This window comes from Paroedura picta, chromosome 10 (assembly GCF_049243985.1).
Source record: "Paroedura picta isolate Pp20150507F chromosome 10, Ppicta_v3.0, whole genome shotgun sequence".
NCBI lineage: Eukaryota > Metazoa > Chordata > Lepidosauria > Squamata > Gekkonidae > Paroedura > Paroedura picta.
The window spans coordinates 65,638,368-65,655,087 of NC_135378.1; the positions used below are offsets into that span (position 1 = coordinate 65,638,368).

Here is a 16,720-nt window from a genome sequence, read left to right on the forward strand (position 1 = left end):
GAATCCAAGCATTTGTAAGTCAATCAGAGCCAATGGAACTCCACTAGATGGGAGGGGGTGAACAAGTTTTGTTTTCAAAAGGGAGAAAAGAAATCCTCTGAGAGGGATTTGATGCTCTGGATATGAGAATCAGTTTAGCTTGGGTTTTATTTGGCTTTTATTAGGTCAGATTTGGGGTCAGCTCAGGGGAGAAATCTTGGTTTATTGAGACAAATAAGCATCTCATTGAGATGCTTGTACATATTTGTGAAACAGAAGCCTGTGTTTTTAAAGCAACCATAAATCTTTAAAATGATGTTATTGGTTCTCACAAAAGGTTCCAGTGAAACTTCATAGGCTGAGGTAACCTGCCTGGTGAAAAAGGAATTTCTCTCCTCTCAGTGTTCATTTATATTTTGTATATATATATGACTCAATTATGAAGTATTCACTCTCACTGGGAGAGTTAACCTTCAGGAAGTGAAGTAGGGGAAAAGCTTAAATTTAAAAATTGAAGCATTCCACAGAAGATACTTATCCCGAGAGCCAGCTTAATGTAGTGGTTAGGAGTGCGGACTTCTAATCTGGCATGCCAGGTTCAATTCTGCACTCCCCCACATGAAGCCAGCTGGGTGACTTTGGGCTTGCCCCAGCACTGATAAAGGTGTTCTGACCAAGCAGTAATATCAGGGCTCTCTCAGCCTCACCCACCTCACAGGGTAACCAACTCTTTTTCTTCTTTTAAAACCAAGGCCTTGCTATGGAAAAGCCTATCTACTTGTGGAAGAGGTAGCCCATTACCACCTATTCTTCCTTTCTGCTGTAGCCACCAAAATGTTTTTCTACTTTTTTATTTATAACATGTCACTCAGGAAGTTTCTCCAGATCCCAGGGGCAGATTTTTGAATGGTACATGGGACTGCAGGTGGAAGGGTGATGGGAAAGGCCTGCTCTGCAAGAGTAACTTTGCTTGTAGTCTGTTGAATCCTTGTCCTCATGTTTCTGCTTGCAACAGAGACAGATTCTTGAACACAGTTCTTGTATAGCAGATTGCAAATGCTTTGCAGTAACTTAATGCACTTGTTCAGGTGGGTAGCCAGGTTGGTCTGGGATGTGATGTCATGGAGTTCATCCTCCAAAGTTGTCATTTTCTCCAGGGGAGTTGGTCATCATACTCTGGAGATCAATTGTAATTCCAAGAGAACTCAAGGCCCCACCTTGAAATTGATAACCTTACTTCTAGGATCAGCAATTGGGCAAGCATTTATTCTTCCCTCCCTCATATCACACACACTTAACTTAGATTGCATATGGAAACAATGCTATGATTTGTCCAGCCCCATGGGCCTACAAGTTGACCAGCCCCTTCAAATTTTTTCATCTGAATGGTTGCTACCATTTGTTTTCTCTGCAAAGGAATGTCTAATGTATGTTACAAATGGGGTTCTGTATTTACTTTTACAAATGAGTTCATTCCTCAGAGGTTTTCATTTTTTTCAAAGTGATTGTGGGGCTACAGATTACTGCTATCTTCCTTTATACAAATGTTTAAGGCAAGCATTTACTTTTGTGATTTACTGTTAATATTACTTCCATATCCCATGGCGGCTGTGGGGGCGAGAACTGAGAGAATGTAGTTCTGAGACGGCACCACACTGGGCTTAAAGATTTATTTTAAGAACATAAGAAGAGTCCTGCTGAATCAAACCAATAGTCCATCTAGGGCAGCATCCTGTTTTACGCAGTGACCAACCAGTTCATCTGGCTGTCCAACTACAGGACACAGAGACCTGATGTTGCCTCCTGGCTCTGGTATTCAGAGGCTGAGAACCTCTGAATGTGGAAGTTCCCCTCAGTCATCATGGTTAGTAGCCACTGATAGATTTGTCCTCCATTAATCTCTCTCAATCCCTTTCTAAAACTGTTTATTCCTGAGGCCATCATTACATCCTCTTGTGGCAAATTCCACATTTTCATCAGTCCCTGTTTAGTCTTGTTCATTCATTCATTCATTCATTCATTCATTCATTCATTCATTCTATATTTATATACCGCCCTCCCGAAGGATCAGGGTGATTACTGTGCTACTTACAGTACTACTGTCCTGTACTTCTTACTGTACTACTGTGTCTCAGTTCCATATGCAGGTATATGAACCCTTTTCTCTGAAATGTCCAGTCTTGCACACAAGCTTCTTCTACTCTCTTTTACAAAAACACCGACCTACAGTCAGGCAAAAGGTTTAAACAAAATTAAAAGTACTGGTAACATGGAAATTGCACACCCTACAACTGGTCTCTGGCTTATGCTACAAATATGACTCTCTTTTCCATGTGGATTTTGATTGGACTGGCAACAAATTTCTACTTAACTGAAAATGACGTATTGAACAGAAGAAGAAGAAAAAGAGTTGGTTCTTGTATGCCACTTTTCTCTACCCAGAGGAGTTTCAAAGTGGCTTACATTCGCCTTCCCTTTCCTCTCCCCACAACAGACACCCTGTGAGGTGGGGTGAGGCTGAGAGAGCCCTGATATTACTGCTCTGTCAGAACAAATTTATCAGTGCTGTGGCGAGCCCAAGGTCACCCAGCTGGCTGCATGTGGAGGAGCGCAGAATCAAATCCAGCTCACCAGGTAAGAAGTCCACCCTCCTAACCGCTATACCAAGCTGGTATCTATCATCCACAACAAAAAGGAGAAAATATCCTAACCCAAGTCAAGAACACCCCCTCAAAAAAAAGGGTCAAAATAAGGGAAATGTGCTAAAGCTTAAAATATAGCCTCATTAAAATACATGTGTACATTCATAGTGTACACATGGATTTTAACGAGACCATTCTTTAAGCCTTGGGTTTTTAATTTTAATAAATATTAATATTCAGTTTTACATTACATTCTACCCTATAGATGCTTGAGCACATTTTCTTTAAAATGTTTATGTCTTCCAATATCTATAGCATTGCAACTATGTTGCCGGAGATGTTGAGCGCTAATGCTCCTATCTAAGCTCCCATCTGCCAACTTTGAATTTCTTTCTAAAGAGACAAATAACAAAACAAAAACAAAAGGCCCTGATAAGAGCATTAAATAAACTAAGCCACTGAAAACCAGATTTGTTTTTTTTTTTAAGATGTGGGTCATAAACATGTTTGTCATGGGATTATATATTTCGCAGCAGACATTTTAAATGCTTGAAAAGTCATTATGTCCAGAAGACCAGGCACAAGTCTCAGGTGGTAGCGTAGAATTAAAAAGATGGAGAGTTTAATAAAGAGGTTCTTGCTCTATAAATGGTACAGCAACACCCAACGTGTTTCTAGTATTTCCTTTTATTTTTATAACCCACTATGGATTCTGGAATGGATCTGCATCTGGGACAGTCTAAAATGCTGATCTGAATCAAGAGATCGAGTTGTTATGAACAACACATAATTGAGCATTCTTGGTTTCAATATGGTTTGAATTCATGGTTTGATTCATCAGTTAGCATGATGGTTTGATTCATCAGTTAGCTGGGAAATTATGGGAAACAGAAATCTGTTATCCGTATTAGCTGTATGCCACTGAAGCCAAAAGAAATTTTATGTTACATAAACAACATTCATACTTTCCCGAAATCTTTCATTTAAGTAAACTTTTGGGATGGCCAGACTATTACGCTATAGAACAAACCCACGCTTCTCTGAGGAAAATGCACCTACTCTTTCAACAGATGTAAAATGTCCTCTCAAAAGACAACAGTGACACATGAAAAGCTACATCCTCAGTGGCTCACAGCAGAAGGTCACAGCTGACATCTTCATGCCTGCATTTGCACACATCCAAGTGGTCCCAGATGCTAAGTGATATAATTCTTCTTCCGAGCTTTTTGATAGCATGTCAGGTAAGAGTTTTTTGGGGGGAGGGGGAGATTGCAAAAGTCAGTCTGTAGCAGACCTGATTTGAATAAGTCGTGATGCTGGTGTTACAATTGTTGCTCAAAGTGCATTTTGCTTTTTAAATCTTAGGGTTGCCTCTAGGCTAACTTAGCAATTTCTAAAGACTCCCCCTTTCTGCTACAGACTCTCCCCTATCACCTTATTCCCCAGGATCCCCCACCACTACTGCCAGGAGCAGTATTTCCTGGAGACCAGTGTGTTGCAGTGGAAGAGAGGAAGGTAGGAACTTTTGACCTGGATCCAGTCCTTAAGCTGAAGAAATTCCAGGCATTAATTTGGAACCAGTCATCCATAATAATTAAAGGCACACTTGGTGGAAAAATAAATTAGGATGCCAAATTAGTATAAGACATTTTCACAGAATACTCTTATCTGAAAAGAACTAAGAATTATAGCTAATATTGAGGAAAACAGTTGACTTTTTTCTTACAAAACCTAAAAGTGAAACATAGGGGTATCTTTAATATTTATGAAATATGTATGAAAACCCTTCTATTTTAGAAGGTATTTTAGATCTCATTTTTGAGGGTTCTCAGTCCTGTGCTAGCAAATGCCTGGGGAAATTATGAAAGGGGATGACAGGGAATGGTGGTGTTTCAGGAATCTGATGTTATGTCCTCCATAATGCTATAGGAATTTTCTCAATGTCTATGGAAAATGCGAAGACATCACAGAGGAGGTTTGAGGAATATGATGTCCCTTCAAGGTGATGTTCTTTCCTTCCACTCAAATTTTCTCCCTCTCCTCATAAACAGATTGAAGGTGGTGAAAGGAGATGATCCACTCTCAGAGGGCAAATGGCAAGCCTAACACTCAAGTCTGGATACCACAGTCAGAGGTACTAAGCCTCTGAATCCCAGAGTCAGAAAGCAATATCACAGGAAGGCCATGGTGTCTATTCTAAAGTAGAATAAAACCAGAAGGGATTATGAGAGTGTGTATATATTTTCTCACCAAAAACTTGTATACAGCTTTCACAACGGAAAGTATCGAACTACAAATGGGAATCGCGTCCATTGGTTGACAAGAAACCGATGCTGGTATAATTTGACTACCATTTATTTATAGTAGAGGTATACAACAGAAAACTGTATACTTTTTTAAAAAGGGAGCAAGGGCTCGCAGATATATTATGGAAGCCACAAAAAGGCTTCAAGGGTGATAACTAAGTTCATAAGGTAAGCTATTCCATTCCCATCAGAAAATAGACAATTTCCCTACATATTATTATAAATATATAAACTGCATTCCTCTTGTACTTCCTAGCACAATGAAATGGCCCTGCAATTGTACAGCAAGTCTGTAGTCAATAACTAGTTTTGTTATTTCAAATTTCAAATAAATATGTTACCACAAAAAAACACCATATGACAATCTCTGTAAAGGATTTAAGGTTACCACCATGAAATCATTTCTACATACAGGCCAATTTTCTCAAAATGTATGAGACAACAACCTGTCCTAAATTTAGCAGATGTTCGTTGCCCCATCCTATCCTAAGGATCTTGGTGACACTGAGTGGATACCCACTCAGCTCTTACACACCATGACAGATTCCTCATCAGCTTGGTTCCAACACACACATCTCTGCATGGATTCATTCCACTGCACAGATTCTTCTCTCCGAAGTATCCTCTTTCTCCAATCCACTTCAGCTGGAACTACAGCAGTGAAGGGATTACGACCTCATTTACACTTTCAACAATCATAGTGATTCGCTATTCGTAAACCACAGGAGCCTTTTCTACTTACAAGACATGGCAACACTGTATGCATTTTGCCCTCATCTGGGCTAGTCTGATCTCATCAAATCTCAGAAGTAAAGTAAGGTCAGCCCTGGCTTGTATTTGGAGGTCAGACCTCCAAAGAATACCAGGGTCATGATGCAGAGGTTGGCAACAGCAAAACTCCTCCGAACATCTCTTGCCTTGACAACCCTACAGGGTTACCATAAGTCAGCTGGGACTTGACAGCACTCAAACCACTCCCCTTTCATATGTTAGGACTCCAGTAGGTGTAAGACTGAAAAAGAAACAGGTATTGATTTCTGTTTGCCTTTGTTACCCAATCCTGCAAACTGCTCAAGATTTTGGTTTGCTATGAAATTGTGCAGTGCTGAAAGGAGGGCTCTCAATAACTTTTGGACAAGCTCATCACATTAAAACACGAAGCCTGCCATGGCTTCATGCTTTATTGTACACACGAGGCATGTACTTCCATTACGATGGGCTTTCACGAGAAACAAATCCATAAAAAGCATAGACCACACCCATATTTTAGGAAAGCAAGTCTGCTGTGCAACAGACACTGTTATTTATGTAACGGTGAATGTGCAGCTGCAGTAAAAGGCAGACACAGTGAGGCAGGTGGCTGAATACTAAGTGGAACCAGGCAAACAGAAGCATAGTAATTCCCCCTGTATATTCTGAGCACTGACCTACTACAGCATCTTAGACAAGAACACCCCCACCCTCTAGTGCCAACATATTAGTAACATGTGGATGGCTCTAAGTCTGTCTCTAATCAAGGCCATGCAGCAGTTTCTGTTAAGCGAGATGCCCCAAACAACCAGCTTAATTATATACAACTTTAATTAAACAGCTCTGGCATCTCTGTTGAAAACAGATACATACATGCTGAAAGAGGTCTCCAAAACCCAAACCAATACATATGACCTTTCACTTGGTCATGTATGGGTGTGGATGAGTGACACCAAGATTTTTACATCATTCTCCATTGTAAAAAACATCATGAGTACCAGAAAGCAACATAAAATATAATGAAGGATCTAGTTTATGATGCTGTGTCCCACTTAGAGGATTAGGGTGTTAATCTCAATCTGCCTGTACCATTTGCATCAGAGGCATCCAAGCACTGTCTGTATTAAAAATGGCAGCATTTTGATAAACAGAATTCTAATGCAACTTGATGCAGCAAATAAAGTTTTTGAGAAGTCAAACAGATCACATCAGGTATCCAGAAGTTTAAGGTGTGGGAGTTACACATGAGATTAATTTCAGAGATATACTGAGCGATAGTTTCTGGAGGTTTGTGAAACATATCTGCAAATTAAAATATAGGATGACTAGGCCCAGAGCATATGGAAGACTGATGCTTTCCATACATGAATTTGTACCAAGTATAGGAAAAAAATATTTGCAATCATATTCACCACTCACTGTGAAAGCTACAATCAATGACAACATTTTTGGAAAACCTAATCGGCAGGAGATTCCCAAGTTGAGTACATGCAGTGAAACACTCATGCATGATCCTTACAAATAGCGCCATATTCATTTTTTATATCCATGAAATAGCATGTAGCCTCTAAAGGATAGGACGATGAGCTACTCACTGGAGATACCTCCTTCCATGCTCAATATGTACCCCAAAGAGAAAAGTCATTCACATGACTTTTGTCATTGTGTTCTGCTCTTACACAAAACCTCCTTCCATTGTAATTAGTTTCATTAACAAATGAACACCTGGATAACATTTGGGAGGGGTGAAATGTCTGAAATGCACTGACACTAATTACTCAGCAATATTCTAATAAATAATTATTATAAAATAATAGTAGTATTGGAGGAAACACTGCAAAATTGTATTGCCACCTCAGGATAAAAAACAAACCAGACATCTGCAGAATATAGGGTAAAATACACAGTAATGCTGGAATGGGGACCTAGGAAGACACTGAGTACACACCTGATACTGCAGTAAAGAATCCTGCCCTGGTATCAGCACTGCAAGAATGGTCCGTGTCAAATTATTTTGATATAAAGCTGCATGCTAATATAAAATTCACATGCTAATGATTCCCCAGCAAGGGAAAAGGGATACAGTGCTCCAAACCCTAAAGCCTATCTTGATCAAGGTACAGCCCAATTGCTATTCTCCTACCAGTAAACAGCTTCAAAACAGCTGGAGGCATTAAAAAAAACAAACCCTGGCTTCTGATTGATCAGAACAGAGCCTACTTCCTTTGAAGATCAAGAAAGAAAGGCATTTTTAGGGCCACTGGTCATCTTCATAACTCTCCATCCATGTGCCTAGGGACCATTTCTTTCCTCTCCTTGTAGCAAGGCAAGGTGAATGACGCTAATGGGAATTCTAGAAAGGGAAAAGATGGACAGTTGCAGAGGTCATCTGGATACGCATTCTAGGGGAAGTGATGATGGAAGGGATGATGGAAGCTCCTACCTTGCGTTTCCGATTTTCCCTAGAGATTCTCCTCTGCCTTTTCCTTTCCTTCTCTTTCTCCTTCTCTCTTTCATCAACTTCAGCCTCCCGAACTTTTTTAATGGAAGCAGCAGCATGAGCCATTTTGGCGAGGGAGACACCTGCCCCAAAGGGTCACAGACACCTCGGTGATTTGTTTCTCTCCTTGGGGGGAGGAGGGGGAAGGGCTGGCTGCCGCCCAGCGATTCCACAAGGCAGCAATCCTCTTCTTCCTCCTCCAACACAGACTCCCAACAGACTCACAGCGCTGCTCCAGCCTCTGCAGGATGCATAATTCAAGCCCCACTCAAGCCAGAGCCTCTTGCATACAGCCACCCACGTAGGCAGGCACACAAATAGCTCTGGGGGAGAGAAAAGCCTTAGAGCAGGCAGCACTTCAGTTTGGCGGGGGCACTTGCAGGAGGGGAAAGACCCATCCCACGAAATAAATGTCACCGAATTAGAAGGGGGCGGGGGGACAGAAGGTCTACTGGGATTCCTCCAGATGGGCTGTCTCTTTTGCAGAGATCCGAGCGGGAGCCACCGCTGTGCAGCCGTCTCCTGGCGAGGGGTGGGTGGGGGTGGACAGCTCCTTGCGGCTTCCCGCACCCCCTCCTTCGCGGCTGAGAAGAAAATGGTGCAGCCTGCCTTAATGACTCGCTGCTGCAACCGCCTCTGCCAAAGCACGGGCTCCGCGCGGCTCGGCTGGCATCTTCCCCTCAAACACCCGCACGCAGAGAGCGACACCCGGCTCCCTCCCTCCCTCCCGTGGCTTGCAAAGGGGCGATGCCTCTCCCCGGACCAGGCAGCAGGCAGCCTCGCGGCGTTCAGCGCAGCCCTCGCCCCCCGCAGGTAGCGCGAACGCCCTGCTCGAGACGTGGTCCCCCGAGCCCGGGAAGGGCGGGCGGGGGGGGGGGGGGGGAGGGGGACGGGGACGGGGACGGCGCCGGGCCTCATTGTTTCGGTTCCACGGCCACGTGAGGCTGCGTTAGGAAAGCTGCATTAAGCGGCCGAGCGAAGGGCGCGCCGGACGCGGCGGCAGGCAGGCAGGCAGGCAGCATAATCTGGCCTCAGCTCGCCCTGCCCGGCTGAACTCTGGGCGCGGGGGAGGAGAGGGGGGGGCGCAATCACAGCCACTGCCACAGAGCCAAATGTCGTGTGTCTGAGTCTGCATTATACATCACTAAAAGCTCTCCTCAGCTATTTGGGGAGTGCTTAGATGGGGGATAAAAAATATTCAGGTGATTATGGTGTAGGAGAGAGGAGAACTCAGAGGGAGAGCACCTTTTTAATTAAAATAATAATATTTTCTCCCTCCTCAGTTTATCTCAGACAAGACCGAATCATTTTTAATATTGGGGGCAGAACAGAAAGGGGGGCTGCTTTGATAGCTAAAAACAGTCCTCCTTCCCCCCCCCCCCCGGAGTTCCCCCTTGGAACTTTGCCTTTTTTGAAATCAAGACTAGTCCTTTTTAGACACAAATCTGGTAGTCATTTAATCACACTGCAGGGCAATAAGGGGACGGGCAGAGTCCGGTTGGCACAGTCCTGCTGAGCAATACCACAGAGTGCCAGGCGCCAAGAAACACAATGCCTGTTTAGCATCCTTTCCAGGTTCCAGTCAGGAATCATCAAAGACGTTTCTCCAGGTGTTGTGGCATCCTGGGGCCAGCCTAAGCACTCCTGCACCACAATCACCACAATCACTGCAGTAGCAGATAGAATCTACAAGGATCCACAAGGGATAAATGAAGCTCCAGGCTATACCAATACTAGACCTAGCAAATATTCACATGAGGGAGAGAAAGAGCTGACCTCTGCCAGAATGGACTGAGGCAGACAAATACCTCACCAAAAGCATGGAAGACTCTATTATGACAGTAAGGAAGGAGAAAGATGCCCTTGGTAGTCATGTGGTTCACTGGTTGGACTGTAAGTTGCACTGATTATACTGAAAAAGGAAAAACACTATCTAGACTACAGTTTGTATCTCTGTAGTCAAACAATTCTTTCAAGTTCTGTCATAAGCTGCTTTCTTCATGCAAAACTGTAAAGCAAATTGGTGGTAACATGGGGCTTCCTTTCTTGTTACATTCTTTCATGTCCCTCTGACTGCAGAAGTAATCAGAAGTAATCTATCTACCACCTTCTGGGTGGTAGATAGAATCATCCAACTCACCTGCAGGAATAATTACCATACACGGATCCAGTTGGAGGACAAATCCCCCAATTCTGTCTTTATATTTTTCTGCAAGTTTGCAGAAAAAAAATTGTCATTTAAAAATATATATAAGGGGGGGAGATACACTATGTCCAGCATTTGCTAGAGGGGACTGGGAACCACCCTGGGGCCGGCAGTGGTATTCTCCAAGAATTGTGTTGGGCCCATGGCCAGCAGTGGCAGCGCAGCCTGAAAGCCACTCTGACCCTGGTGGTGGTGGTGACATAGCCTGTGTCTTATGGTGGCTGTGCAGTCCAGAAGCCATGATGGGCCCAGCAAGGAAGTGTTTGAAAGGAATCTCTCCCTGAAATTTTCATAGGTCCAGTAACAGCAGAGGATGCCAGCTGCTGTGGCAGCGACACCCCAGAAACAACCACTGAGCTCAGGATCAGAAGAGGATGATGGTGTCCACCCCAGCACCAAGCTCAGTTGCAGTGAATTCCAGCAGCTGTTCTGGGCCCAGCGGTGGTGGCAGCAGATGCTGGCTGCTGCGCTCAGTGTCAGGTGGTGGTGCCTGGAGCCCCATTAGCTCACTAATGGGGGTGAATTATGGAATCCTCCCCATGAGTCTTTTGGGGGGCAAGGTTAAGATATAAAAAAATTAGATCCCACTTCTTAATAATATGGTCCCAAGAGAGCTAGGGGAGGTGGAACAGTAAAGCAATCAAAACAATAATATAGGTCAATAAACTATTAACACATTTAAGAGCAATAAAAAACTATCTGTAAATAATGTTCCATGAAATAAAAGAAAGAACCTGATCAGGACAAAGCTGAAGCAGAGATTGGCATGAGAGAGAGAGAGAGAGAGAGAGAGAGAGAGAAGGGCCAGAGAATCATATACATATGCACTTATAACAGAAAACCAAACTCTCATAAATCAACCAAAAGCCTAAGAAAATTAAATTTTTTGCAGCTGGTTTCTGAATCCCAACAAGTATGGCACCAGACACATTTCAGTGAAAAGGGAATTCCATAATAGAAATGCTATCACCATTATACCTTTCCTTTTCTAATGTATTTATGTTCCTTCTCCCCAATAAGTAACCAAATCATTTTATCACATTGTTGACCTCTGCTGCACTTTATTCTCACAATAACAAATGGTCCAAAGTAACCTAGCAAATGTGAATGGCAGGGTGAAGTTTCAATACAATACTCTTGGTTCAGTTCTCCGTCCACTACACCGCACTGCCGTAACTGATAACTCCTTGTGGCCAGTGCTCATCCACTTAATTATTGAAGGTTAAACACAGCAGGGGCTTTGAAGCTGATTTTAATTGATTGTGGAGGGGCACCTGGCCCCCTTATTTTCAGTCTTCAGGAGGCAGTGGAAGACTGTTTTATTTAGGACTGGGATTGACTAATTTAGATTTTAAATTGCAGTCTTTTATGTATTTTGTAAACTATCATGTTTTTACATTGTAAACCACTTTGAATTCCAGAAAGTATTAAGGAGGCTAATAAATATTTTAAATATTTCAGGCATGTGCATCCCATGTGCTTTGAATTTGTACAAGTGTTTGTCTTGACTGCATTTTCTATTCAGGGCGCAGCAGGAACAGATGAATGAACACGCACTTTCCAATTACAACCAAGGAACTACAGCTCTTATGACAGCAGATTTGGAGACTAGTGGCCAGATGTTTCCCTCATCTTTTTATTTCCTTCTCCTAATGGCTGCTATTTGTATTATTTTCCAGGTACCAATACTGCTATTCATGTCAGGAAAAAATATAAAATATAACATGCAAATCTGTGACTTGTAATTTGTTCTCAGTTTACAGGATGTGACCAGTTAAGCAAACCATTCAGGGTCATAAACATCGGTAACCAACTGATGCTACTTCATGCTTCTGTTCCTCATTGTTACAGGACTTTTAAAAAACGGCCTTACATCTGCAGGGTGTACTGGTAAGGCTGTGGCCAGATATACTACCAGCTGCAGAATCCTTTATATGTTGATTACGTTTCTCCTGATCACATGAATGAAGATATTCAATATCACTGTTCTCAGTGTGTGTTTGCAAAAGGAAACACTCTACCTAGTCACATGCTTGGGAGTTCATTACTGACTTTCCTGTCTTAATCCTTCTTAATCCAATTCAACTAAACCACAGGTTAAATGAAGAGGAAGGAAGGATGTCTCATCACTTTCATTTGAACCTAATCAAAAGTCCAATAGCACCTTAAAGATGAACATTTATTTAAACATGAGCTTACTTCCTCAGATATGTAGAAGGAAGAACTTATTAGGAATTATCTTCCCCAATAAAAGCCTTCCAAGTGTATCTTCCCTTCACATATCCATACACAGCACAGTGGTTCAAGATTCAGACTAGGATCCAGAAGACCCAGATTCAAACTTCTAGCATGGTATGGTGGTTAGTGGGTCAGACTATGATGCTTCAAAACCCTGGAATTCCAGGTTCAAATCCTTACTGCTAAAATAGCTTGCTGGCTGTCATTAAGCTAGTCACACTCTCAGCCTAATGTGCCCCACAGGGTGGTTGTAAGGATACTATGGGGCAGAGGAGAATGATGTGAGATGTTTTGGGTCCACTTTAGGGAGAAGGGTGGACCATAAATGATCATATTGATGAGGATAGTACTAGTAATATATGAAGATGCAATCTGTGGCTCATAAAGCTCTTCCCATATAATAAAATGCATCCCATGGCCCCTGAAGACTCGCTTCTTAAAACAGGAGATCACTAGGCCCTGAGTGGGGGCATTTTGCAAATAGGAAAAAGGCAGCCCAAGGGATCTACCCAGCAACTGCTGATGAGATCAGACTGCCTTTCTACTATTGGTGAGGGCAAGTGCTGGTAAGGGAGCTCCAGTCCTCTCCTCAAAGTGAGCAGCCAGCCAGCTCCAACATTCTGCCGCTGATGAACACAAGTCACTGGGGAGGTGGAGCATTCCTATCTGCTGCCCCCCTGCCCCCCCCACAATAGCCAGCCTCACCAGCAGACCTAAGCAAGGCAGCAGCAGCTACTGTCCTTCCTCCCTTCCTAACACAAGTCCACCAGTCTTCACAATCAGGTACTCATGGGCAGGCTTAGTCGTACAGGAGGCCCAGTGGGAAGCCCCAGAGCTTGGTGTCGAGGACCAGGAAGGTGTGGAAACTGAGTAGGCACTAGGAGCACATCATCTCACCAGTGGGCCCCAATGTTCCCCCAGCCTGGCCCAGCTCCACCACAATGGGGGGAGGGAGGACATGGGACAGGGTGGAAGAAGGGGAACCTGGAATTCCTAAACCTCAATGGTACAAGAAGACTTGGTTCTTATATGCTGCTTTTCTCTACCCAAGGGAGTCTCAAAGCGGCTTACAGTTGCCTTCCCTCTCCTCTCCCCACAACAGACACCCTGTGAGGTGGGTGAAGCTAAGACAGCCCTGATATTACTGCTCGGTCAGAACAGCTTTATCAGTGCTGTGACGAGCCCAAGGTCAACCAGCTGGCTGCACGTGGGGGAACGCAGAATCAAACCCAGCTCACCAGATTAGAAGTCCACACTCCTAACCACTTCACCAAGCTGGCTCAGAGACCCCCTCCATCACAGCCATTTTTGCCTGGGGAACTGATCTCTATAGTCTGCGGATAAGCTGTAATTCTAGGAGAGGTTGGCTCCCCTGGGTTGGAAATATTCCTTGAGGTTTGGAGGTGGAGCCTCAGAATGGTGCAATGCCTCACCCTCTACCCTCCAAAGCAGCCATTTTCCATTGAGGAGCTGATCTGTATAGTCAGCGGATGAGCAGTTTGTGATGAGGTGCAAGTTTGTGTGTGTGTGAAGTTCCCCTGGCAAAACCCACACCAGACCACAAATTAGTGCCCATTGCATTTCACCATGCAATGTGTTTTACTACTAATATTGAAATGAATGTTGAACAAAGTAGCACCTTTAAGACCAATGAAGTTTTATTCAAGATATATAAGCTTCCAGGTGTAAGGACCCTTCTTCAGGTACAGTGAAACAGATTTTCCATAACCATTACAGATAGGAAGGGGGGATGAGTTATCAGAACAGGCGGTTAAAGTCAACATATATTAAAGGTAAAGGTAAAGGTATCCCCTGTGTAAGCACCGAGTCATGTCTGACCCTTGGGGTGACGCCCTCTAGCGTTTTCATAGAAGACTCAATACGGAGTGGTTTGCCAGTGCCTTCCCCAGTCATTACCGTTTACCCCCCAACAAGCTGGGTACTCATTCTACTGACCTCGGAAGGATGGAAGGCTGAGTCAACCTTGAGCCGGCTGCTGGGATTGAACTCCCAACCTCATGGGCAGACAGCTTCAAACAGAGTTTCTGCTGCCTTACCACTCTGCGCCACAAGAGGCTCTTCAACATATATTAGCTGGATGTTAATAGCTGAGATTAGATTAAGGTGGTTGACACAATCTCTGAATGGCAATAAATTTGCATACGGATACAAGAGTTAACAAACAGATGGAAGAATTAAGTTTGAGTCCTGTAACTCAAGTCCCCAACCCCAAGTCCAACAAAGTTCAATTCTGGTTATGAAAACTGAGAGACTTAGTGTGTGTAGATGCAAACTCCTTCATATACATTGAGACAGATTTCTTCAAATGTTACATATAGGTGAGGGGGGATAGTTGCCAGGTAAGTCTAATTAGAGTCAAGATGCATAAGTAACTGAGCAATAAATGCAGCTAAAATTGGATTTACACCATTTGTATACTAATATATTGCCTTAAGTCATGGCTTGGAGTAAATGCTGAGGCACTTAATGGGATCTTAGTCCCTTTAAATGCCTTTTCTACTCCAAGACACAAAGTCATTTCATGCCTTAACTCCAGATTTCTAGCAACCAGTTTGGTAGCTAAGAAAATGGGGGGGGGGGGAAGGATCCAGTTGAATACCCCCAACATACCACTCAGATTAGCCAAATGCACACCCCTAGTGTGCATGCTCACTTCAGAGTGCACCTGAAAGCTTCTGCCCAGATGCATGAATGCAATAAATATATAAATAAATAAAATCAATTTATAAAAATAAATAAAACAAAAGCTAATTCCCAGATTTAAACTTTGGTCTTAAAGGTGCCACTGGACTCATACTTTGCTCTGTTGCTTCAGACCAACACAGCTACACACCTGAATGAATATGGGGGTAAATGAAAAGGCTCACAACACCACAAAAACAAAAAAGTAATTAGTCTTATATCCTTGATCTCCAGCCTTGCAAAGGAGGCAAAACACCACAAACATCTCTCTTCTAATTGCACTGATGTTATACACTAATAGCGCAGTGGAATTGAATAAAACCAAGAGTCAGCAAGAAAGGGCAAGCCCTTCACATTATTGATCTTTTAGCAGCCTATGGAAAATAAATATTTTGGTAAACAATAGGACAGCTCAGCCTAAAAATAGCAGGAAACAGCCAGTCACTGACCAATGAATGCAGCATTATATTGAACCTAAGGAGATGGAGTTCCGCTGCAGCCATCAATTTAAAAAATTGGACGGTCAACATCCTGTCCCATAAAAACGGACTTAGCTCTATGTTGTAGACTTTTCTCCCGCGACTATTTTTTCACTGGAAGATGAAGATAAAGCTCTGCTACAACTGGTATGTAGGAGGAGAGTGGGAGAGGAAGCAGATGTACAATAAGCCCAAAAGAACAGAACATTGGTGGGAAACATGTCTCTTCTGAAATAGGTTTTCTGCAATCGATGAAGGAAACAAAATTGGAAGTCTAACATGATTCCTCTCGGTATAAATTGACTCCATCCTGCTCTTCAGAAAGCATACAAGGTTGTGCCACACACTGGATGCCTGAGTGATTGCTAACATTTCACATATGTCCATTTTTGAAGAAGGAAAGACCCACATAACTAAACTCCAGATTTCTAAGCAGTGTGATCTTGGCTTGGGGTTCTGGCATGTAAATGAAATCTAAGCAGAGTTATACCTTCTAAGCCCACAGACGTCAGTAGGTTATAACTGGAATCATTTTCCATAGTAATGACCTATGACCTCCAATACCTTGGGCAACTTAGATGACGACAACAGACACCCTGTGAGGGAGGTGAGGCTGAGAGAGCCCTGATATTACTGAAGAAGAAGAAGAGTTGGTTCTTATATGCCGCTTTTCTCTACCCGAAGGAGTCTCAAAGCGGCTTACAATCACCTTCCCTTTCCTCTCCCCACAACAGACACCCTGTGAGGGAGGTGAGGCTGAGAGAGCCCTGATATTACTGAAGAAGAAGAAGAGTTGGTTCTTATATGCCGCTTTTCTCTACCCGAAGGAGTCTCAAAGCGGCTTACAATCGCCTTCCCTTTCCTCTCCCCACAACAGACACCCTGTGAGGGAGGTGAGGCTGAGAGAGCCCTGATAT

General features: G+C 43.3%; 1 protein-coding gene across 23 annotated transcripts in view; it reads right to left on the bottom strand.

The window, feature by feature from the left end:
• Nucleotides 1-16,720, bottom strand: part of ANK2 (ankyrin 2) — a 331,669-nt gene that overhangs the window by 156,127 nt on the left and 158,822 nt on the right. For 5 of the 23 annotated variants that reach the window (XM_077300552.1, XM_077300546.1, XM_077300553.1 and 2 more), the window contains exon 1: nucleotides 8,121-8,760. The exons of 15 other annotated variants lie outside the window; for them this stretch is intronic. In XM_077300552.1, coding sequence (XP_077156667.1) covers nucleotides 8,121-8,243 — 123 coding nt within the window. In that variant the 5' untranslated portion in view covers nucleotides 8,244-8,760. Of the gene's footprint in view, nucleotides 1-8,120; nucleotides 8,769-16,720 lie in introns of those variants that run through there. 3 more of the 23 variants (XM_077300548.1, XM_077300543.1, XM_077300514.1) reach the window with 2 other exon arrangements.